The sequence below is a fragment of the Hemicordylus capensis genome, chromosome 1 (assembly GCF_027244095.1).
Source record: "Hemicordylus capensis ecotype Gifberg chromosome 1, rHemCap1.1.pri, whole genome shotgun sequence".
In the NCBI taxonomy this organism is placed as follows: Eukaryota; Metazoa; Chordata; class Lepidosauria; order Squamata; family Cordylidae; genus Hemicordylus; species Hemicordylus capensis.
In genome coordinates this window covers 263,837,121-263,855,926 of record NC_069657.1, presented here as the reverse complement: position 1 = coordinate 263,855,926, position 18,806 = coordinate 263,837,121, and the positions used below count along the sequence as shown (strand labels likewise).

At 43.6% G+C, this 18,806-nt stretch overlaps 1 protein-coding gene across 7 annotated transcripts in view; it reads right to left on the bottom strand.

Moving 5' to 3' along the window:
- GPCPD1 (glycerophosphocholine phosphodiesterase 1) overlaps positions 1–18,806 on the bottom strand; it is an 87,991-nt gene that overhangs the window by 60,347 nt on the left and 8,838 nt on the right. For 5 of the 7 annotated variants that reach the window (XM_053284814.1, XM_053284813.1, XM_053284818.1 and 2 more), the window contains exons 2-4: positions 17,400–17,480; positions 13,249–13,345; positions 10,793–10,877 (exon numbers count right to left, since the gene is read on the bottom strand). In XM_053284814.1, coding sequence (XP_053140789.1) covers positions 10,793–10,877; positions 13,249–13,345; positions 17,400–17,448 — 231 coding nt within the window. In that variant the 5' untranslated portion in view covers positions 17,449–17,480. Of the gene's footprint in view, positions 1–10,792; positions 10,878–13,248; positions 13,346–17,399; positions 17,481–17,606; positions 17,646–18,806 lie in introns of those variants that run through there. The other 2 variants (XM_053284816.1, XM_053284819.1) reach the window with 2 other exon arrangements.

Genomic DNA, 18,806 nt, shown 5'->3' with positions numbered 1-18,806 from the left:
AAGCACAGAACAATTCAAAACGACCCAAGAGCATCTATACTTGTTTCAGAGTCATTTGGAACAGCTGACAGATTTGCACAACAGAAACATCTATTGACTTTTACAAGCTCAAGATGCAGGGCAGGTTTGGATGACCAAATAAACCATGGTTTGTGGATGTGAGCCCATGTACTCCCTCCTCCCCTTACCACTTTTGTTTGCACCATCAGGAATCCTGGCTTCTTTAAACCATGGCTCTGCAGCTTGTAAGCTGGGAATTGGGGTTTAATTCTATCTTAAAAACCAGGATGTGAAACCAACTTTAAACTCATTAAACCACAGTCTTGGCTTTATACAACCCACAGAGCTATGATGGTGTGAACCAAGGAACACACAATATATGCAAATAAAATAAATCATGTTAAAATGTAAGATGCACTTTAAGTGTTAATGCAGCATGAATTGTCTTTTTCAAATATTATGCTCTCTAGAAATCAATACATAAGTAACGGGTAAACATCCAAAAGGACATTTTGTTCAAAAGGAAGCACAATAGTTTCCCGTCTAGAAAGATTTGTATTTCTAGGCAAACACCTTCAGCAGTTGCTATTTGCCTACAGTGTCTCAAAAGAGGGATGGTAGGCAAGAAACCAATGGTATAGTAATAGAAAGGCAATTTCGAAGTTAATAGATGGCTGTGCAAACACAATTTTGTTGAAGAAAACAAAAAGCACACACACACCCCAATGCACAAGGAAACCTAGATGCTGTACAACAGAAATGTATTTTCAACATGACAAAAGCAAATATTTATTTAATGTTTCTAAAAGATGACATAGCTTGCCTGTTGTAATTCAAGGGAAAAGAACTCCTTAAAAGTCAGTATTCTGTATGATCTCTTAGTGCTGTTTTCCTCACCTTGCTTCATTAGAACTGAGTGGTGCAAAAGCAGACCAGTGGCTTGCTTTCACCCTAAACTACTCTAGATTTAAGAAAACATCCTACCTTGACAATTCTGAGCAAGCTCCACCAAAATCTGAATAATGTGAACTATCTTTGCTATATGGAAGACAGACAGCTGCTCACAATTACGACGGCAGTCTGTGCTACTCAACAGTTTAATCTACTCTGTTCTGGTTAGCCAGATGCACAAGTTAATGAGGAATTGTTAACAGCAGCTGCAGTACATGCATACATACTGGGCAACTCAACCAACCCGACTTCTTACTAGTAATATTTAACGGAAGATCATATCAACGCTTCAAATATTTAGACTAAAGCTGAAACGATATACTTAATTTTTACAGATATACTTAATTTTTAATGTTAATGTTTCTAACACCTGCAAAAATCCTTCTTAGTATTCTTCTCCTTAGTATTCTTCTGAATGCACAATAAAGAGCATAGAATTTAACGTTTTTCACCATGTGAGGGTCTATGACAGTCATGGAAAGATTTCACCCTCCTTTTTTGAAGTCTGAACACTGTCAACACCTGCTAGGTCCCCACAATTGTAAAAGCATAGAGGTTGTAACTGTAATTGTAAAAGCATAGAGGTTGTAATTGTAAAAGCATAGAGGTAAAAGCATAGAGGTTGTAACTCAGGGGTTCCTAACCTTGGGTCCCCAAAAGTTGTTGGACTACTACTCCCATCCTCACAGAGTGTAGGGAACACCTGAAGACCCAATGTTGGAAACCCTGCTGTTACCAAACATAGCTGGACTTGTTCCAAGAAAGCCTGCAGAGGATTGCATTGTAACTGGAGCCACAGATAGTCTGCTTAATTTCTTAGTTCATGTTTTGCAACATTTTGCATGAGTACATTAATAAAACTTCAGAAGATTTCTATGCAAAACCCCACTTGGTTTTTTGTCTCCAAGCAGATATTTTTTCTATGGTATAGGGAGGTCATCCTAACTGACAGGTTTGTCAGCCTCTGCATGCTCTAGACAGGACCAATCAAATTTCAGGCTCAGGATATATAGTCAGGCAACTGTCAGTCAACTCCCCAGTTCCAGTCCTGTCTTGTTCTTTGACTGTGCTGTTTCTTCAAGAGTTCCTTAACTCTTCTGATTAATCAAGCTATTCAGGCTAGTTCTATTTCCTTCAATCCTTCCCTTTTTTCTTCTGTGTGCAAGCGGGGGAAGGGAGCTCGCATCTAGCGCCTTTAATTTGTCACTGGCTTCTGTTTGTTATTTTATTTCACGCCTTACCATGGAAGCGTCCCAAGTTGGGGACCATTTGAGGGGTTCTCTCTCTGAGGGATCCCTGTCCGAATCTCGGGGCACCGATTCTGCGGCACTACCCCTTACCGCCTCAAGCCCTCCCGGGCCAACGGCTCTCCAGTCAGGAGACTCAGCCTTGCCCATCGGAGCTTCTGGCGGGGCTTCTCTGTTGGCTATGGGAAGCACGGTTTCTAATGCTCCCCCTAAAAAGGCGGCTAAAAAGACTAAGCACCTCAAGGATGAGGGCACTAAAAGGCGTAAGAAGCGCAAGCTAGCTCCGGGTGCTCCCCTAAGTGAGCAGCTGCAGTTACAGGCGGTTCGAGACCAGCAGCCTGTCAATTTCGCGCCCCATAAAGTGCCGGCGGCCATTTTAGGTGCAGCTCCGGCTGCCGAAAAAGCCGCGTCTGCCGTTTTGAAGCTTATGGCTGTTCGGGCGCAGGATGTTGTTCCCGCTGCCACAGTGCCCAGTTTGCCTGTTAGTGGCGATGTTTGTGCCATCGACCCCCCTCGGGGTCCGATTCTTTTACATGACCCACCGGCGGGTCTGTTGTTGCCCTCAGCAGAAAATTTGGCGCCAAATCAGCCTCTCTCATCGATCTGCCCTACAACAGATCGCGAGTTGCCTAAGAGCCCAGCAGGTGGCATTCCAACCCTGCCTGCTAGCAGCACAGTGCAGGGAGTGCATATTTCGCCCGATGTGGCTCAATGGCTGGGGGATTTCATTACGAAACATGCCTATCCGTGGTCACTCCGCTGCTGGGAGCTGCCTCTACCCCGGCGGTTCCTGCTGCCTCTGTAACTCTTCCAAGACACGGGCATACTAGACGCCCCTCATTTTCCTCCTCTCCCGACTCCAGCCCTGCGAGGCGGGCCATTCCTCATGGGGAGAACGAGAGGTTCCTACAAAAACGACAGATTTCTGCATAAGCGGAGGCAGCCCAGGCCATCATCCCCTTCGGAGGAAGTACCGGTTAAGGTTCCTAGGAGACCAATATATGAGCCTAACCCTATACCATCTGTGCCTGACACTCTGCCGGTGATCCCGGTATCAGCTTTACCAGCAGTGGTCCCTAGGCCTGCTCCACCGCAGCCACCTCAACAACCTCCATCAGGGGGCACACAACCAGCTGACCCCATGTCCTCAGATGGGCATTCTTCTAACTCTGAGAAAGAGGAAGGGGAATTATCGGATGAACAGGCACCCACAGAAAAGCCCAGTTCTACTCGGCTTTTTGCTTTATCAGAATATGAGGTCCTCTTGGCTAAAGCAAAAAGAGTCATTAAGGATGTAGCCCCAGAAACTGGTGTGTCGACTACACCCAGCCTGGACCAAGAGGTTTTTCCTTCAGCGGCTGCCTCGGCGGCTACAGTGCCCTTTCCTACTTTATTCAAGGATGTCATGTTGGCAGAATGGGGAGTTCCTAACTCCTCAAAGCCTACCCTGTCTATTCCTAAAAAATTGTATAACCTGCCTAATGAGATTATGTCTGTTCTAGCAATTCCTGTGGTCGATGCTCCTGCAGCACAACTGGTGTCAGGCGCCTTGTTAAGCAAGGAAGGCGAGGAACACCTGAAGCTTCCTGAGGACAAAAAAGCAGATCACCTACTCCGAAAAGGTCACAAGGCTTCCGCCACCATTATTAGAGCGGCGGCAACCAATTCAATTTTTGCCAGGGCATCTGTCTTTTGGACTAAAGAGTTAATTAAACTTATACCTCCTGAAAACGTGGTTCTCCGTCAAGGGGTGAATAAGCTGGCTAAAGCAGCTGCTCTTATGGCAGATTCGTCTCTGGATTGCATTCAACATGCGTCCAGGGCTATGGCCATGGGTATAGCAATTCGTAGGGGGTTATGGCTCAAAAATTGGCATGTGGACTCTAAGTCCAAAGTTACATTGGCTGCTACGCCCTTCTTGGGCGCAAAATTGTTCGGGGAATCTCTGGAACCCCTTTTAATCGATACCAAAGATAAGAAAAAGGCTATGCCGGGTGGACGTAGGGAATTTAGGAGGTCCTTTCGTGGGAATTTCTCCTCCTCGCCTCAGTTCCCCTTTCATCCCAACAGATCCTTCGGTCGCCTTCCGGGAGGTCAATACAGAGACAACGCCAGAGAGAACCGAGGCCAGTCATTCAGACTCGCCTGGAATCAACCCTGGAACAACCGTGGTAGAGGAAACAACCAATTCCAATCCCGAGGTTTCTCCACGGCCACTGCTCCACAAAATCGTAAGCAATGACGCAATCCTGGTGGGAGGCAGGCTTTTAGGTTTTTCAGAGACCTGGGCGTTAACATCCTCCGACCAATGGGTCCTCCGTACCGCCCAACACGGTTACACCATAGACTTTGTGACGCCTCCTCCCGTCTACTGTAAGCCTTTCCACCGGTCCCGATTTTATCTTTAGTGGTAGCCAAGTTGCTTGCAGAGGGGGCGGAGCTTATTCTGGTAGCTCCCTACTGGCCTCGCAGGCCCTGGTTTTCAGACCTAATGGACCTGTCCATTCTCCCACCTTGGCCCCTTCCCTTGAGATCGGATCTCCTTTCTCAGGGGCCCCTTGTTCACCCGGATCCAGAGTGGCTACAGCTTCATGCCTGGAGATTGAGCGGGGGGTGCTAAGGTCTAGGGGTTATTCCTCTCTACAGAAGACTATCTTGGCGGCCAGGAGACCATCCACGGCTCGCATATATGAGCTTACGTGGTCGGCTTTTTGTGCTTGGGGGGCCAAACATTCGGTTCACCCTCCTTCGGCAGGCATCTCGGAGGTTCTAGAGTTCCTCCAGGCTGGTTGTGATATGGGCCTCTGTCCGAATACTCTGTGCCGACAAACTTCGGCATTGTCGTCAGTGTTGAACCTTTCGGTTCCTGGTTCGTCGGGGTTGCATCCTCACCTTGCCAGGTTCTTGCGGGGCGCAAACAACTTGGCTCCCCTGCCGGTACATAGATTTCCTACATGGGATCTCAACAGGGTCCTAAATGCTCTGACTAGATCTCCCTTCGAGCCTCTCAGGGAGGTATCCTTGAAATTCCTATCCTTTAAAGTTGTTTTTCTGGTGTCCATAACATCGGCCCACAGAGTTTCTGAATTGGCCGCTTTGTTGGTTCGGAAGGAGTTGTGCATTTTCCAGCAAGACTCTGTGGTCTTGAAACTGGATCCTACCTTCCTACCAAAGGTGAATTCTGTTTTCTATAGAAGTCAGGAGGTGGTTGTACCCTCCTTCTGCCCTTTAGCCGTCTCATCCTAAGGAAAGGGCTTGGCATACCTTGGACGTGCGTAGAGCGCTCAAGGTTTACACTCACCGCACCAAGTCTTTTCGGAAGACCGATGCTTTATTTGTTTCTTTCCAGCCCTCTTCAATGGGCTCCAAGGTTGCCAAATCGACCTTGAGCAGATGGATTAGGGTGTCAATTGGTCTGGCTTATGAATCCTTACACTTACCTGTACCTCTGGGGGTGACAGCCCATTCTACGCAAAGTGCCAGCACCTCTGCTGCCTTTTCTGCTCGGGTACCCTTAGAGGAGATTTGTAAGGTGGCGACTTGGTCCTCTGTGTCGCCGTTTGTTAAACATTATAAGATTCCGTCCTTTCACGCAGCACAAGCTGCGGTGGGGAGAACTGTCCTACAGCAGGTGGTTTAACCATCCGCTTCCCGCCCGTATTATCTCTGGCTGGGGCATGTCCCGTCAAGTTAGGATGACCTCCCTATACCATAGAAAAAGAAACATTGGTAGACTTACCATGAAGGGTTCTTTTTCAGGGTATAGGGAGGTCATCCGGCCCTCCCGCGGATGGAGGGTATATAATGTTTGTTATTGGGGAGGCGGGGCGGCTCCCAGGGCGGAGTTTACCTATCCCTTTTTTCTGCTGCTGTTATGGTTGCCCATCTGGGCGTTAGTTGTTCTGTTATTTTTCCTTTTCTTCAGTCTTATTCTCTACTACAGTCCTGGAACTGGGGAGTTGACTGACAGTTGCCTGACTATATATCCTGAGCCTGAAATTTGATTGGTCCTGTCTAGAGCATGCAGAGGCTGACAAACCCGTCAAGTTAGGATGACCTCCCTATACCCTGAAAAAGAACCCTTCACGGTAGGTCTACCAATGTTTCTTTCTCAGCGATATTAAATGCTGAGCACTATGAACCTTGTTTTGGACCTACCAACACACTAGCCACTAAAAGCAATCAAAATTAAGCAGAAAAGGACAACAAGAAGAGCCATTTAATAAGAGTCTTGACCTATGATTATTTATTCAGTGAGGCGCTTCATACGATTAGTGTGAAGCGCCGTCAGGGTTTGTGTGGGGAGAGTGGACTTAGCCCACTCTCCTCGCACACAGGCAGGGAGCTGTCCCTGGGCAGCCGGATCTGCCGCCCACACGATTGCCGGCTCTGTCATGGAGCCAGCAGGGGTAGCGAGGAGCAGGGGCCATGCGGCTCCCGGAAGTCCCAGGATGCCCTGCACAAGTGTGTGGGGCATCCTGGAGACACCCCCGAGGCCGGGAGGCTTGTTGGAGCCTCCCGACAGGAGTCTTCTCAAGAGTTCCTCCCAGCGGGGGTCTTCTCAACTGCGCCGTGGTGTGTCACAACCCCAAAAACGTCGTTAACAGAGCTAGCGCTCCATTAACCTCGTTTAAGGCAGGGGTTCCTAGGCGGGCTAGCTGCCATGGAACCACCAGTCTCGTGGGCGAGACCAGTGGTTCCAACGATCACTGGAAAGCGGGCTAAACTCCCTTAGCCCGCTTTCCAGTGATCATGGGAATCGCTTCAGTACCTCAGGTGCATCTATTTAGTTCGATCAGGGTGGTGTTCCATGGGTGGGAACTCCTGTTATTTCCCCATTGTCATGGACGGACCACCATCTGGTTAAGGTAGGATTTGCAACCACATCCCACCACTGTAGGGATGAAGGACCCATTAGGTTGGTCCACCTGAGAAGGTTATTGGATCCAATGGGATTCCAAGAAACCTTGGAAGGGTTTTGAGTTGGCTCTGCCAATGATTCTATTGATATAATGAACTCACTAGGACAGCAATCACAGTCACTCATAGGCATCATCTCAGACCTGCTTCAAAGTTAGCCCCAGGGTATTCAGAAGAATTACGGGAGCTGAAGTGGTGAGGTAGATGACTAGAGCGCAAATGGGGAAAGACTCGATTTGAATCAGACAGGTTATAACATAAGAGTACATCTGAAGAACTATGCTCTGACAATACGCACGGCAAAGAAGCTTATTTTCTGCTTACATTGCATCCACAAGTTCAAATCCATTGGAGTTGTCTAGGGTTATGAGAGGGCCAATACAAGCCCCCTCCCCCTTGAATCCAAATTTAAAACCAATGGTTAACTGCTGTGATGCTTGTAATGATTTTTTCACAAAGTCTTTTGTATTTGAGCTAAACTGGATTCTAAAATTAGGACAGAGTCTATTATGAAGTTATCCAGCAACTCTGCTTATGTGATCAGACTGAATCAGTTTCAGTTTGAGACTCCTGAGGATGTGGACGAACTGCTTCAGACTGTGCATCCTACCGCCTGCTCTCTTGACCCTTGCCCAACTTGGCTTATTTATCTAACAATCAGATTGTTGGTGAGGGTCCAGTCAATATTATAAATGCTTCTCTGAGGGAGGATGATGCCTCCTTGTCTTAAGGAGGCTATCATTAGACAATACTTGAAAAAACCTACATTGGACTCTTGCCCCTCAGATTTAGGCAACTATAGGCCCATCTTTGATTGGGCACGGTGACAGAGGGTGGTGGCCGCTCAGCTCCAGATAGTCCTGGAGGAAACTGATTATTCTAGACCTATTTCAAACTGGCTTTTAGGCAGGCTATAGGGTTGAGACTGCCTTGGTTGGCCTGATGGATGATCGCCATCTGGGTATTGACAGAGGGAGTATGACTCTGCTAATCCTTTTGGATAGCTCAGCAGTTTTCAATACCATCAACCATGGTATCCTTCTGGGTTGCCTGAGGGAGGTGAGATTAGGTGGCACTATACAACAGTGATTCCATTCCTACCTCTCAGATAGATTCTAGTTGGTGTCACTTGGAGATTGTTACTCTGCAAAGTGAGAGTTACTGTATGGAGTTCCAGAAGGCTTCATACTGTCTCCAATGCTCTTTAACATCTACATGAAACCACTGAGAGAGAGATCATTAAGAAATTTTGTGCAGGGTGTTATCAATATGTCAACGACACCCAAATCTATTTCTCCCTATCAACTTCATCAAGTAATGGCATAACTTCCCTAAATCCCTGCCTGGAGGTGGTAATGGGCTGGATGAGGGATAACAAACTGGTTGAATCCAAGTAAGATGGATGTACTGATTGAGGGGGGTCAAGACCCAAGAGATGGTTTAGATCTGCCTGTTCTCAATGAGGTTACACTCCCCGTGAAAGATTAGATATGTAGTTTGGGAGTGCTCCTGGATTCCCAAACTCTCTCTGGTTTCTCAGGTTGAGGCAGTAGCCAGAAGCACTTTTAATCAGCTTCAGCTGATTGCAGCTATGCCCATTTCTGGAGGTAAATGACCAAAAATGGTATTACATATGCTGGTGACCTCCATGTTTGACTACTGTAATGCACCCTATGTGAGGCAAGTTCCGAAACTACAACTGGTGTAGAATGCAGCAGCCAGGCTGATCTCCGAGATAACCCCAAGAGACAATATGACACAGATTCTGAAAGAATTGCACTGGTTACTGAGATGTTTCCAAGTGAAATACAAAGTGCTGGTCATTACCTATAAAGCCCTGAATGGCTTAGATCCAGGGTACTTAAGAGACCACCTTCTTTGTCATGAACTCTGCTGCCTATTAAGATCATCTGGGGAGGTCTGGTTAGAGTTGCCACCAGTTCATCTTCTCTGTGGCTGCCCCAGGGCTTTGGAATGCACTCCTTGTTAAAGTAAGAGCTTCTTCATCTTTGATTGCTTTTTAAGACACCCTTAAGACACAATCCTCTTTCTCGGGCTTTTAATTAAAAATTAATTTTAAACTGTTTATTTTTATCTTATGAAGCTTTGTTGAACTCTGAATTGTTTTTAATTGTTTTTATTCTGTGCAAGTGTTTTTATTGTTTTTATATTGTAATTTGGAATATATACACTGCCTAGTGATGTATATATCGGGCAGAAATAAAAAGATAAAAAGTTACTCAGAGTATAACAACTCACTATGCTCTATTTTTCATTTTAAAAATACATGAGGCTCTTGATGGAGCCGCTCTGGGAAGAGCAGAAGGTTCCAAGTTCCCTCCCTGGCATCTCTAAGATGGGGCTGAGAGAGATTCCTGCCCACAACCTTGGAGAAGCCGGTGCCTGTCTGTGCAGACAATACTGAGCTAGATCAGTTTGGTCTGACTCAGTATAATGCAGTTTCCTATGTCCCAGAAAAGTTCTGCAAATGTTAAAAATGCAATATTCAAATACGAAATATAACCTGAAAAATGGGACTAGGTTCCTGAGACGTAGTGCCCGGGCTGCTCTGGGAGGTTTAAAGTTTAAATTTCCAATCTCTTTCTGTTTCTCACCTGGTGCACAGGATTGGATATTTAAACTTTAAATCCCCTGGAGCAGCCTGGATACCACATCTCAGCTGGCAGGCAGACTGTTCCAGGTATTACAATTTAGTTAGGGGGTAGTTAAAGGTGTTTCCTAAGTGGAAAACACTGTGAATAACTGAAACTACCCCCACGATAACCAAACTGGTATACAAGGAAGTTGCCTAAGAATGGATGAAACCACAGGAGATCAATCCACAAAAGCGAAAGTTTTCCTGTACATTTCGTCATCGTCTAGGAACTAAACCCAAACTGGAATGTGTACATTCTTCACTGAACAGCAGCCCTCAAATCAAATGTGAACATCTCTTAATAACTAAGGTCACAATGGTAATCAATATGGGCTGTTTACATTTGCCTCTACTCTGCTATTCCATAAAATTCATACTTACCATTGAAGCCTCTGCACCACACGGAACTTAGTGTGTGCACGATACAGAGCACCTACTCAAAGGAAACACACTCACCAATACATACTGTGAAGTTTGCACGTATTATAGGGGTCTTATTAATGCAAATCTATTTTTAACACTAGGTTGTGGTTGTGCTCTCTTGCATACTTTAGACATATAGTAAATGAGAAGGGTGCACATAGAAAGGTTAAATTAACTTCATAATTTAAACAAAGCTACAGCTTGATATGGAGGCAGCTTCAAGTTAGCACATGTGTAGGAAAATCATGAGATGTATATATCACTGCATGGATCAATTATGTATGTTTACATTTTTTCCCCCAGACACATGTGCTGGGACATATAGTAAATGAGAAGCAATCAACTATGGCTTCTCTGCACATGCACATATCTTGCTGCTGTCTCCACATAGATTTCATGCTTTTTAAAAAACTACACACATACTTTTTACATAAAAAAACTTTGTTGTAGCAAAACAGAATATGCCAACAGGACAACAGGATAAATAAAAAAAGAAACTGACTATATCATAGGTAATTTCCACATGTCATACAATCAAGAACTCACCACAGAGTTAGTCTACAAGTAATATTGGTGCTTATTTAGGTTTACGTACCAGGGCTTCTAGAAAGGTCCCTTGAAAATACCGGTACTCAACATCAGCTCCTCTAGGAAGGTCAACTATAGCTTTCCATAGTAAGCTGGGGAGAAAAATATTTTGAGAACACATTTTAGGGGTTGGGGGGATATGAGATGATAATCAAGTAATGGCAACATCCAAACTAGGTAGTCATGACAAAGCACCACTGAAATCAGTAAGACTAATTAGTTACGACTTACTTATCTCTCATTTATTGCAATGGGATTTAGTAATGACTTACTTAGTCTAGATGTACAGTGGGTGTAACCTTGAGAATATTCTAAAATGCCACCATATTCTTACATAACCTTTTCCTCGCTGTGTTGTTTCAAAGGGCTATTTTTAATGCAACACTGGACATCATGAATATCCCCCCCCCTCCAAATAAAACAAAACATAAAATATAATCAAGGATAAACAATAGAAAAGGGGGAAAAGGAAATAAAAATAAAAATCTTAATATCTAAAGTAATATGTAAACCAATATATCAAAAAAGTAAGGAAAAAATCTATGGATATAATTCACATTACAATTTGCTAAAATTGGACCAAATTACTAGAAGTTGTTCTTCTTTATGATTATTATGAATTCAATTTATATACCACCCTTTCTAAAGTGGCTCAGGGTGGTTTTCATTAAAATCAAACACACTTAAACCAGATTAAAATTTATTAAAATGAAAATTCAAACTAAAAGGTAAAGTGTGCCATCAAGTTGGTGTCGACTCCTTGCAGCCACAGAGTCCTGAGGTTTTTCTTTGTTAGAATACAGGATGGGTTTGCCACTGCAATCTCCTGCACAGTATGAGATTATGCCTTCCAGCATCTTCCTATATCGCTGCTGCCCGATATAGGTGTTTCCCATAGTCTGGGAAACATACCACTGGGGATTCGAACCAGCAACCTGCTGCAAACTAGACATCATTAAAAGCCAGACTAAAAAGATAGGTCTCTTCTGAAGGCCTCCAAGGAAGTTAATCCTCTTATATCCACAGGGAGCATGCTCTGCAACCTAGAGGTGACTATTCCATCAATTTACCATTCCATCAAAAATAAACCAGTTCAGATGTTGACAAGCAACACATATCAGTTATCCACAATTGTGAGTGAGGAGCAGATTTATCCTTCCAATGTTGTATAATAATCCTTTTCGCAATTCACATGCTTGAGTAACCCCTAATTCTTGTGGAGGCAGTGACATGGTTGCTTTAAAAATTATATCCATTACCTGGAAACGGTTGCTTTAAAAATTATCTCCAGGTCATGGATATAATTTTTAAAGCAACCATGTGACTACCTCCACAAGGAAACATTACATGAAAGATCAGTAACACATAGCTTTCCTAGCACAGTATCCAGGACTTAGCAAGGACCTGCTTCATCAATAATACTTGGAAAATGCTCACATGTTTTCAGGTTGGAACCCCCTGATATAACTGCTTTTAAAAGGTTTATCTTTAAGTTCCAAGCATCACATAAGGCCCCTCAACTGTTCTGTCAAGTGGCATGGGGGCTGCTACTAGGGACCATGAAATGAACCAATACCCTGCTGTATGCTTAGAACTCACTAGATCACAGTTCCTGCCTTCAAGATATTTAGCAGCTCAAGGACAAAAAACACAAGTGCTGATCCCAAAGTGTTAGCCTACACATTTTAAATGGTCATTGGCTCAGCTGGAAGATCTATGAGAACCATAGTGCCCATGAATCTCTACCAACTTCACTTCTCCAATAAACCGATAATCTGAGGCAAGGGATCGGGGGCGGGGGGGGGGGGAGAATTGTGCAGAAATGAGTGGAGCTGGCTGCTATGCTTTTGGAACACCAAATCAAGGCCAGAGCTGCATGCACAACATATGGCTAGTGGGAAAGGGGCATTTCAATGTTAACCTCAGGGACCAGCTCTCCAGGAACATCTTGTACACACAGAGATAGTTTACTTACAATGACTGCCCCTTACTAGATCAAGGTGTGCATGTCTGAGGAGCCATGTAAACAAATCTAGGAACACACTAGAAGGCAGTGGTGTGAGGTAAAATCAGGAAAAAATATACATATTTGGCTTAGAGATAGGTGTGACAATTGCCTTAAGGATGCCCATCAAAAAGTACTGCAGAAAAAAGACAATCTGTCCATACACATTTTTTTTGCTACACATTTGTGTGGCCCATATTTGGAAAGATTTTCCCCCTGAAGGACTTTATCAAAGGCATACTAAGCCAAATACAAGCAATAAAAATACTTATTCCTTAAACAAGGTCTAAGCACACACCAAACCAGCAGTGAACTAAAAGAAGCAATACAGCCATTTATTTTCTAAAACAAGTTGCTTAGGCAAAGAACAAGTATTAGTACATGAATAGTATAGTTATTCTTATGCACAGGCTGGTCAAAACTATGAGTTTGTGTATTAACTAATAAAAGAAACATACACATCACCGGCTTCATCCTCCGGATGAAGCATCACCGCACACTGAGGGTTCCAGTTTCCCAGAGAGTTGCAGCTTCCACATATGGCCAAAACCTCTCCTAGGAAGAGTGATATATGTGTTAGCAAAGACACAGGATAGCCAAGTTTTGCTGATACTCTAATCTAGCATACTCACACTAACATCAAATCCAGACTCAAAATTATATAATTCCTAACCTGGTTTTTTAAATTTAAAATACTCAACATGCAAAGCAGTGCAGAAAGCACAAAACAGTGCTCTCTAAAAACAGAAAATATTTAAAAGCAAGAGGGGTAGCATATGTGCCTATCCAAGCCCACATTTTAGACAAGGCCAGGGGTCAAGAAATGTTGCTCCAGTTCACCAATCAAACAAAAAATTTACACCTTAAATGGTTCCTCAAGCTATGTTGGTACATCACTTGTCAGGCATTTTTCACTCATCACAGACAAGTCTACAAGTAGATTTCCTGAGCACTGGACAAGGCAGACACAAGGAGCTTTCTCCTTCTTACTCAATTACAGCCAAAAGGCCTCAGAATCTTGCCCAGTGGTAAGACACTAAAACCTCTGTGCAAAGATCTGGCATGTACAACTTTCCATCTGCCGATTGCCACCAAAATAAAATCTTAAATCAAGATTAACTGTTTTGCAGTTTAATTATAATACTTATAAGCTAGTCTACAGGGTTTGAGGGACAAAGATCAACCAGTCAGTGTCACTGTGACAAGATCTCCGTGTGCCTTAAAGGTATGCATGGGTAATACAGTCATACATTAATAGTCTAGTAAACATCGATACAGGTCATATGTAATAGGCTTTAAACAGCCGGTTGACTGTTATTCGAGACACCAACATCATCACCTTGCGTGCCATCAGCAGGGTTTGTGAGATTATGTAATATTCCTGAACATGCTATATGCTGAAGAAAAAAAGATCAGAGGCAGCTTGCTGGACAGTACAGTTCTTTCAACAGCAATGGAAGATTGGTTTCAGTGGCAGAAAAACCTCATCCAGAACCTAGAAATGGGAATATCTACACTGCTGACAAAAAGAAAAAGAAGGAGCATCAGAAGCAGGAACTGCGAGAAAGGGAGGTCAAAAAGGTGAGAAAAATATGATGAGGACCAAAGAGACCAGGTATCTAGTAACAAGAATACCTGAAGGAAGGGAAATAGATAGAACACTAGTGGGCTGAGAAGAGTAATAGTGCGGAACTCTGGAATGGGGTGTAGAAGAATTCCCAGTGCCACCATAAGGCAAGCCCAAATCGGGTCCAAAGTTCAGACAGCAAGAACTTCATATTTAGGGCCCAGACAATCACAGGGAATACCTATAATGAAAGGGAACTCAATCCTTTTTGCCAAGAGGCACTGGAAGTTACATTTCTCGTGTTTCATGGTGTCAATGGCTACTTCATAGAAGCATTTTGAGCCAGAAGAGAGCTCTTCAAAAATTTGTCAACATAAGTTTTAAAACTTGTCTTTTCTCCCTTGGTGAGAAGCTAAAGAACTGCAAAACCAATTGCATACTGCCTACTCTGTGCATACCAATGTTCAACTGAATGCAACTTCCTGACATACAATGTCCAACGGACATGCAAGTTTCAGTGGCAGATACGAAGAAATCTTTTATTTGTCACTGGAAAAATAGTTTTATTGACACAGTACACTGTATGAAATGCAGATCTTGTCTAAGAAAAAAAAGTTAAAAGATGGCAGGCACTAAAGGTAAAGTGTGTCGAGTTGGTGTGGACTCCTGGCGACCACAGAGCCCTGTGGTTGTCTTCGGTAGAATACAGGAGGGGTTTACCACTGCCATCTCCTGCACATTATGAGATGATGCCTTTCAGCATCTTCCTATATCACTGCTGCCCGATATAGGTGTTTCCCATAGTCTGGGAAACATACCACTGGGAATTCGAATCAGCAACCTCTGGCTTGCTAGTCAAGTCATTTCCCCACTGCACCATTAGGTGGCTAAAGATGACACTACTACCCTTCAGATATGTATAACTTGCTCCTAAGGTAACAATTTCTGCTGAAATAGCCAATAAACATGAAAATCAAATATAAAATCCTAAACAATGTGAAATGATGTCTGTAGGACAGTGCCACAATTCCTCATATTCAGCTCCTATCTTACATCAATACTGCAATCTATTGATACAGATTGAAGTGGACAGAAGTGTGCAGAATGAGTTTTCCAGAAAGCTTCTAGATGTAGCTAGGAAGTGCAGAAGAACTGTGACATAGGGACAATGGGAATGTGAGACTTTAGTTAGGACTAGAAGCCTACTGGGCCCCTCAGAAGTTGAATGTGAAGGGTTAAGTTGCTCTGGAAAAAACCTGCCCCTTTTCATGAAAAGAATGAACCCAGTACAGATAGTTCAGTACCAGTCATTCAGGTCATTCTCATCAAAACTAGGGATGTGCACGGAACCACAGAGGCGCGGTCTGGCGGGGGGTATGTAGTTTTAAGGGTGGGGGGGATAGTACTTACCCCTCCCGCCACTTTCCCCCCTCTGGCGCTCAACTTTTTAATCACAACGGGCACATGCATGCACTCAACTTCCCTTTTTGCCAGGCAACGATGGGGGCAGGGAGGAATGCTGCCGCCCCAAAAACTTTGCTAAAAAGTCAAGCGCCAGAGGAGAAAAAGCAGCGGGAGAGGTAAGTACTACCCCCCCGCCCATAAAGCTACATACCCCCACCCCCCCACCACTGGACCGGCCCCAATCCGGACCAGTTCAGAGGCCTCTAACATGGCCCCGGACCAATTAGGTGCACATCCCTAATCAAAACACAGCTTGAGTTGGGGCACACTGCTCCATCTCCTCAATTCTCCAGTAAGAACATCTCCGGATCATATTGTCAAACTCACATCAAAGGGAAAGCTGGCAGTAACTGAATACTATTGCCCATTATTCACATCAGGAGTAGGGATTCTAGTACAACTGAATATTCAAATCTAAATCTATAACTGTAATATAGTTAATTGGTAAGATCCAATAAGTAATTGGATCTTACTCATATTACTGGATGATACATTATCTTATTTGGCTGATGGTCTAGTTATACTATGTACCTTTAAAAATAGTGTATTCATTCAGTGCAGTACTTTGAATGAGGGTAATCTCTGTTCATTCTTCTTTGGGGCAGGCATGCTGGTTGCAGCTGCTTCTACCCACTTTTGTATATAAAACTGAAAGAGATCCCTAGAAGACACTGAGTGGGAACTTGGGATCTTGCCCCAGAAAGTCTATTGTCACAGTCCTCCTGATAACATTTTTGTTTCTCTGCATTTTATTTTCAAAAATGTTGTATGTCATTTTGGGCTGTTCTTAGGAAAGGCAATCAAGAAGTTTTAGAACATATAATACTTTTCAAAGGTAAGCTAAGTTACTTCATCCTAAAAGTAGGAAGCAGTAGAATTCAGTTTCTAAGAGATACAGATTGGTTATCCTACTCAACACATCAAACCACCACACAGATGAGAGGCTAAAACAGTCTCTTACCTGTCATTTTATTTAGCTGATCTATTTTTATGCCACCTTTCAGGCCAAGGCCCCCCAAAGTGTTTTACACACAAGCAACAAAGCTTCAGTCACTGGCTGTATGTTACATCATAAAATGTTTGTGAAGTAATATTACAATTGTTCAAGGTGGAAAGGGTGTCAGACCAAAAATGCCAGAGGAGCACATTTTCTGAGAGGAAAATGACCTTCTGTTTAGGTCTTTTCACACCTGACACTAGGCCTAGGAACAGAAGGGAATGTACAGGCATGATAACTGGAAATTGCTGTACAGAGCAAAGGTGATGAAATAGATTTCACATATCTGATCTGACCAGAGGAACTTTTGGCATCAGATTGCTTCTAAACAAATATTTGGAAATAATATAGTAGAACTTAAAAAAAAAAAGACTTGCCCATTAAAAGTGAATCCTCATTTACTTACGCAATAAACAATCAACCTATATAAATGTCTAACTGGTCATGGAAAGCAATGGAAATCTAGCCTTTCATACACCCATTTGATAAATTTCTTCCACTTGCCTCTAGTTTAATCATTATATGGAACATTTCCTTTGACTTTTACTATAAGACAGAAATGTAAAATTAATGGTTTATACCTGGTGGTGAGACTCCTCTGACTTCAAAGGTAACCTGACAAGGTGCCATATTTGAAAATGCTGTTCAATGGCAGATGTAACCTATTAATGGAGAAAAAGCATTACATTCAGTAACACTACCCTGCTTCTGCATACATCTTATCAAGAACGTTAATGTATGTATTTCTGCTAGTTATGTGCATTGACTGGAAAGAGAATGCTGCTCACCTCAGCAGAATCTAGTTCAATGGTAGACAGCTTGCATACATATATATTTCATTCATTCATTCGATACCCCGCCCAAACGTATGTCTCTGGGAGGCTAACAACAATTAAAACACATATAAAAGTTAAAACAATACAATAATTTAAAAACTATAAAATTAAACAATCAGTATTTTTTTAAAACCTGACAAAGCTTGGGTAAAAAAATGGGTTTTCAAATGTTTTTTTAAAATTGCTAGATGAGGAGGATTGTAACTCAACAGGGAGCGCATTCCACAATCTTGGGGCAGCAACCGAGAAGGCCCGTCTCTCTGTAGCCACCAAACGAGTTGGCAGTAACTGGAGACGGACCTCCTCATATGACCTTAATGGGCGGTGGGGTTCGTAGCGAAGAAGACGCTCTCTTAAATACCCAGGACCTAAGCCGTTTAGGACTCTATAAGTTATGACTAGCACTTTGTATTTTGTCCGGACACCTATTGGCAGCCAGTGTAACTCCATCAGCAACGGAATAATGTGGTCTCTCCGAGATGACCTAGAGTCCAACCTGGCTGCCGCATTCTGAACCAACTGAAGTTTCCAGACTACGTACAAAGACAGCCCCACATAGAGTGCATTACAAAAGTCAAGTCTGGAGGTTACCAACAAATGTACCACTGTTTTGAGGTCATTGATCTTGAGAAACGGGCGCAGCTGGCGTATCAGCCAAAGCTGATAAAAAGCATCCCTGGCCTCAACCTGAGAAACCAAGGCCTCAACCTGAGAAACCAAGGAGTGGTGTGGATCCAGAAGTACTCCCAGACTGCGGACCTGTTCCTTTTGGGGAGGTGTGACCCCATCTAGAACAGATAGATCAAAATCGTCTCTGGAGTTCTGACCCCACACAATAAGTACCTCCGTCTTATCTGAATTCAGCTTCAGTTTATTCTCTCTCATCCAGCCCATTACTGCTTCCGGGCAGGCATTTAGGGAAGATATGCCAGCTCCTGAAGAAGTTGACACGGAGAAGTAGATCTGGGTGTCATCAGCATACTGATGACACCCAGCTCCAAATCCCCTGATGATCTCTCCCAGTGGTTTCATGTAGATGTTAAAAAGCATTGGAGAGAGTATGGAGTCTTGAGGGACACCATACTTAAGCTCAGATTTTGAAGAGCAACAATCTCCAATCGACACCATCTGGAATCTGTCCGAGAGGTAGGA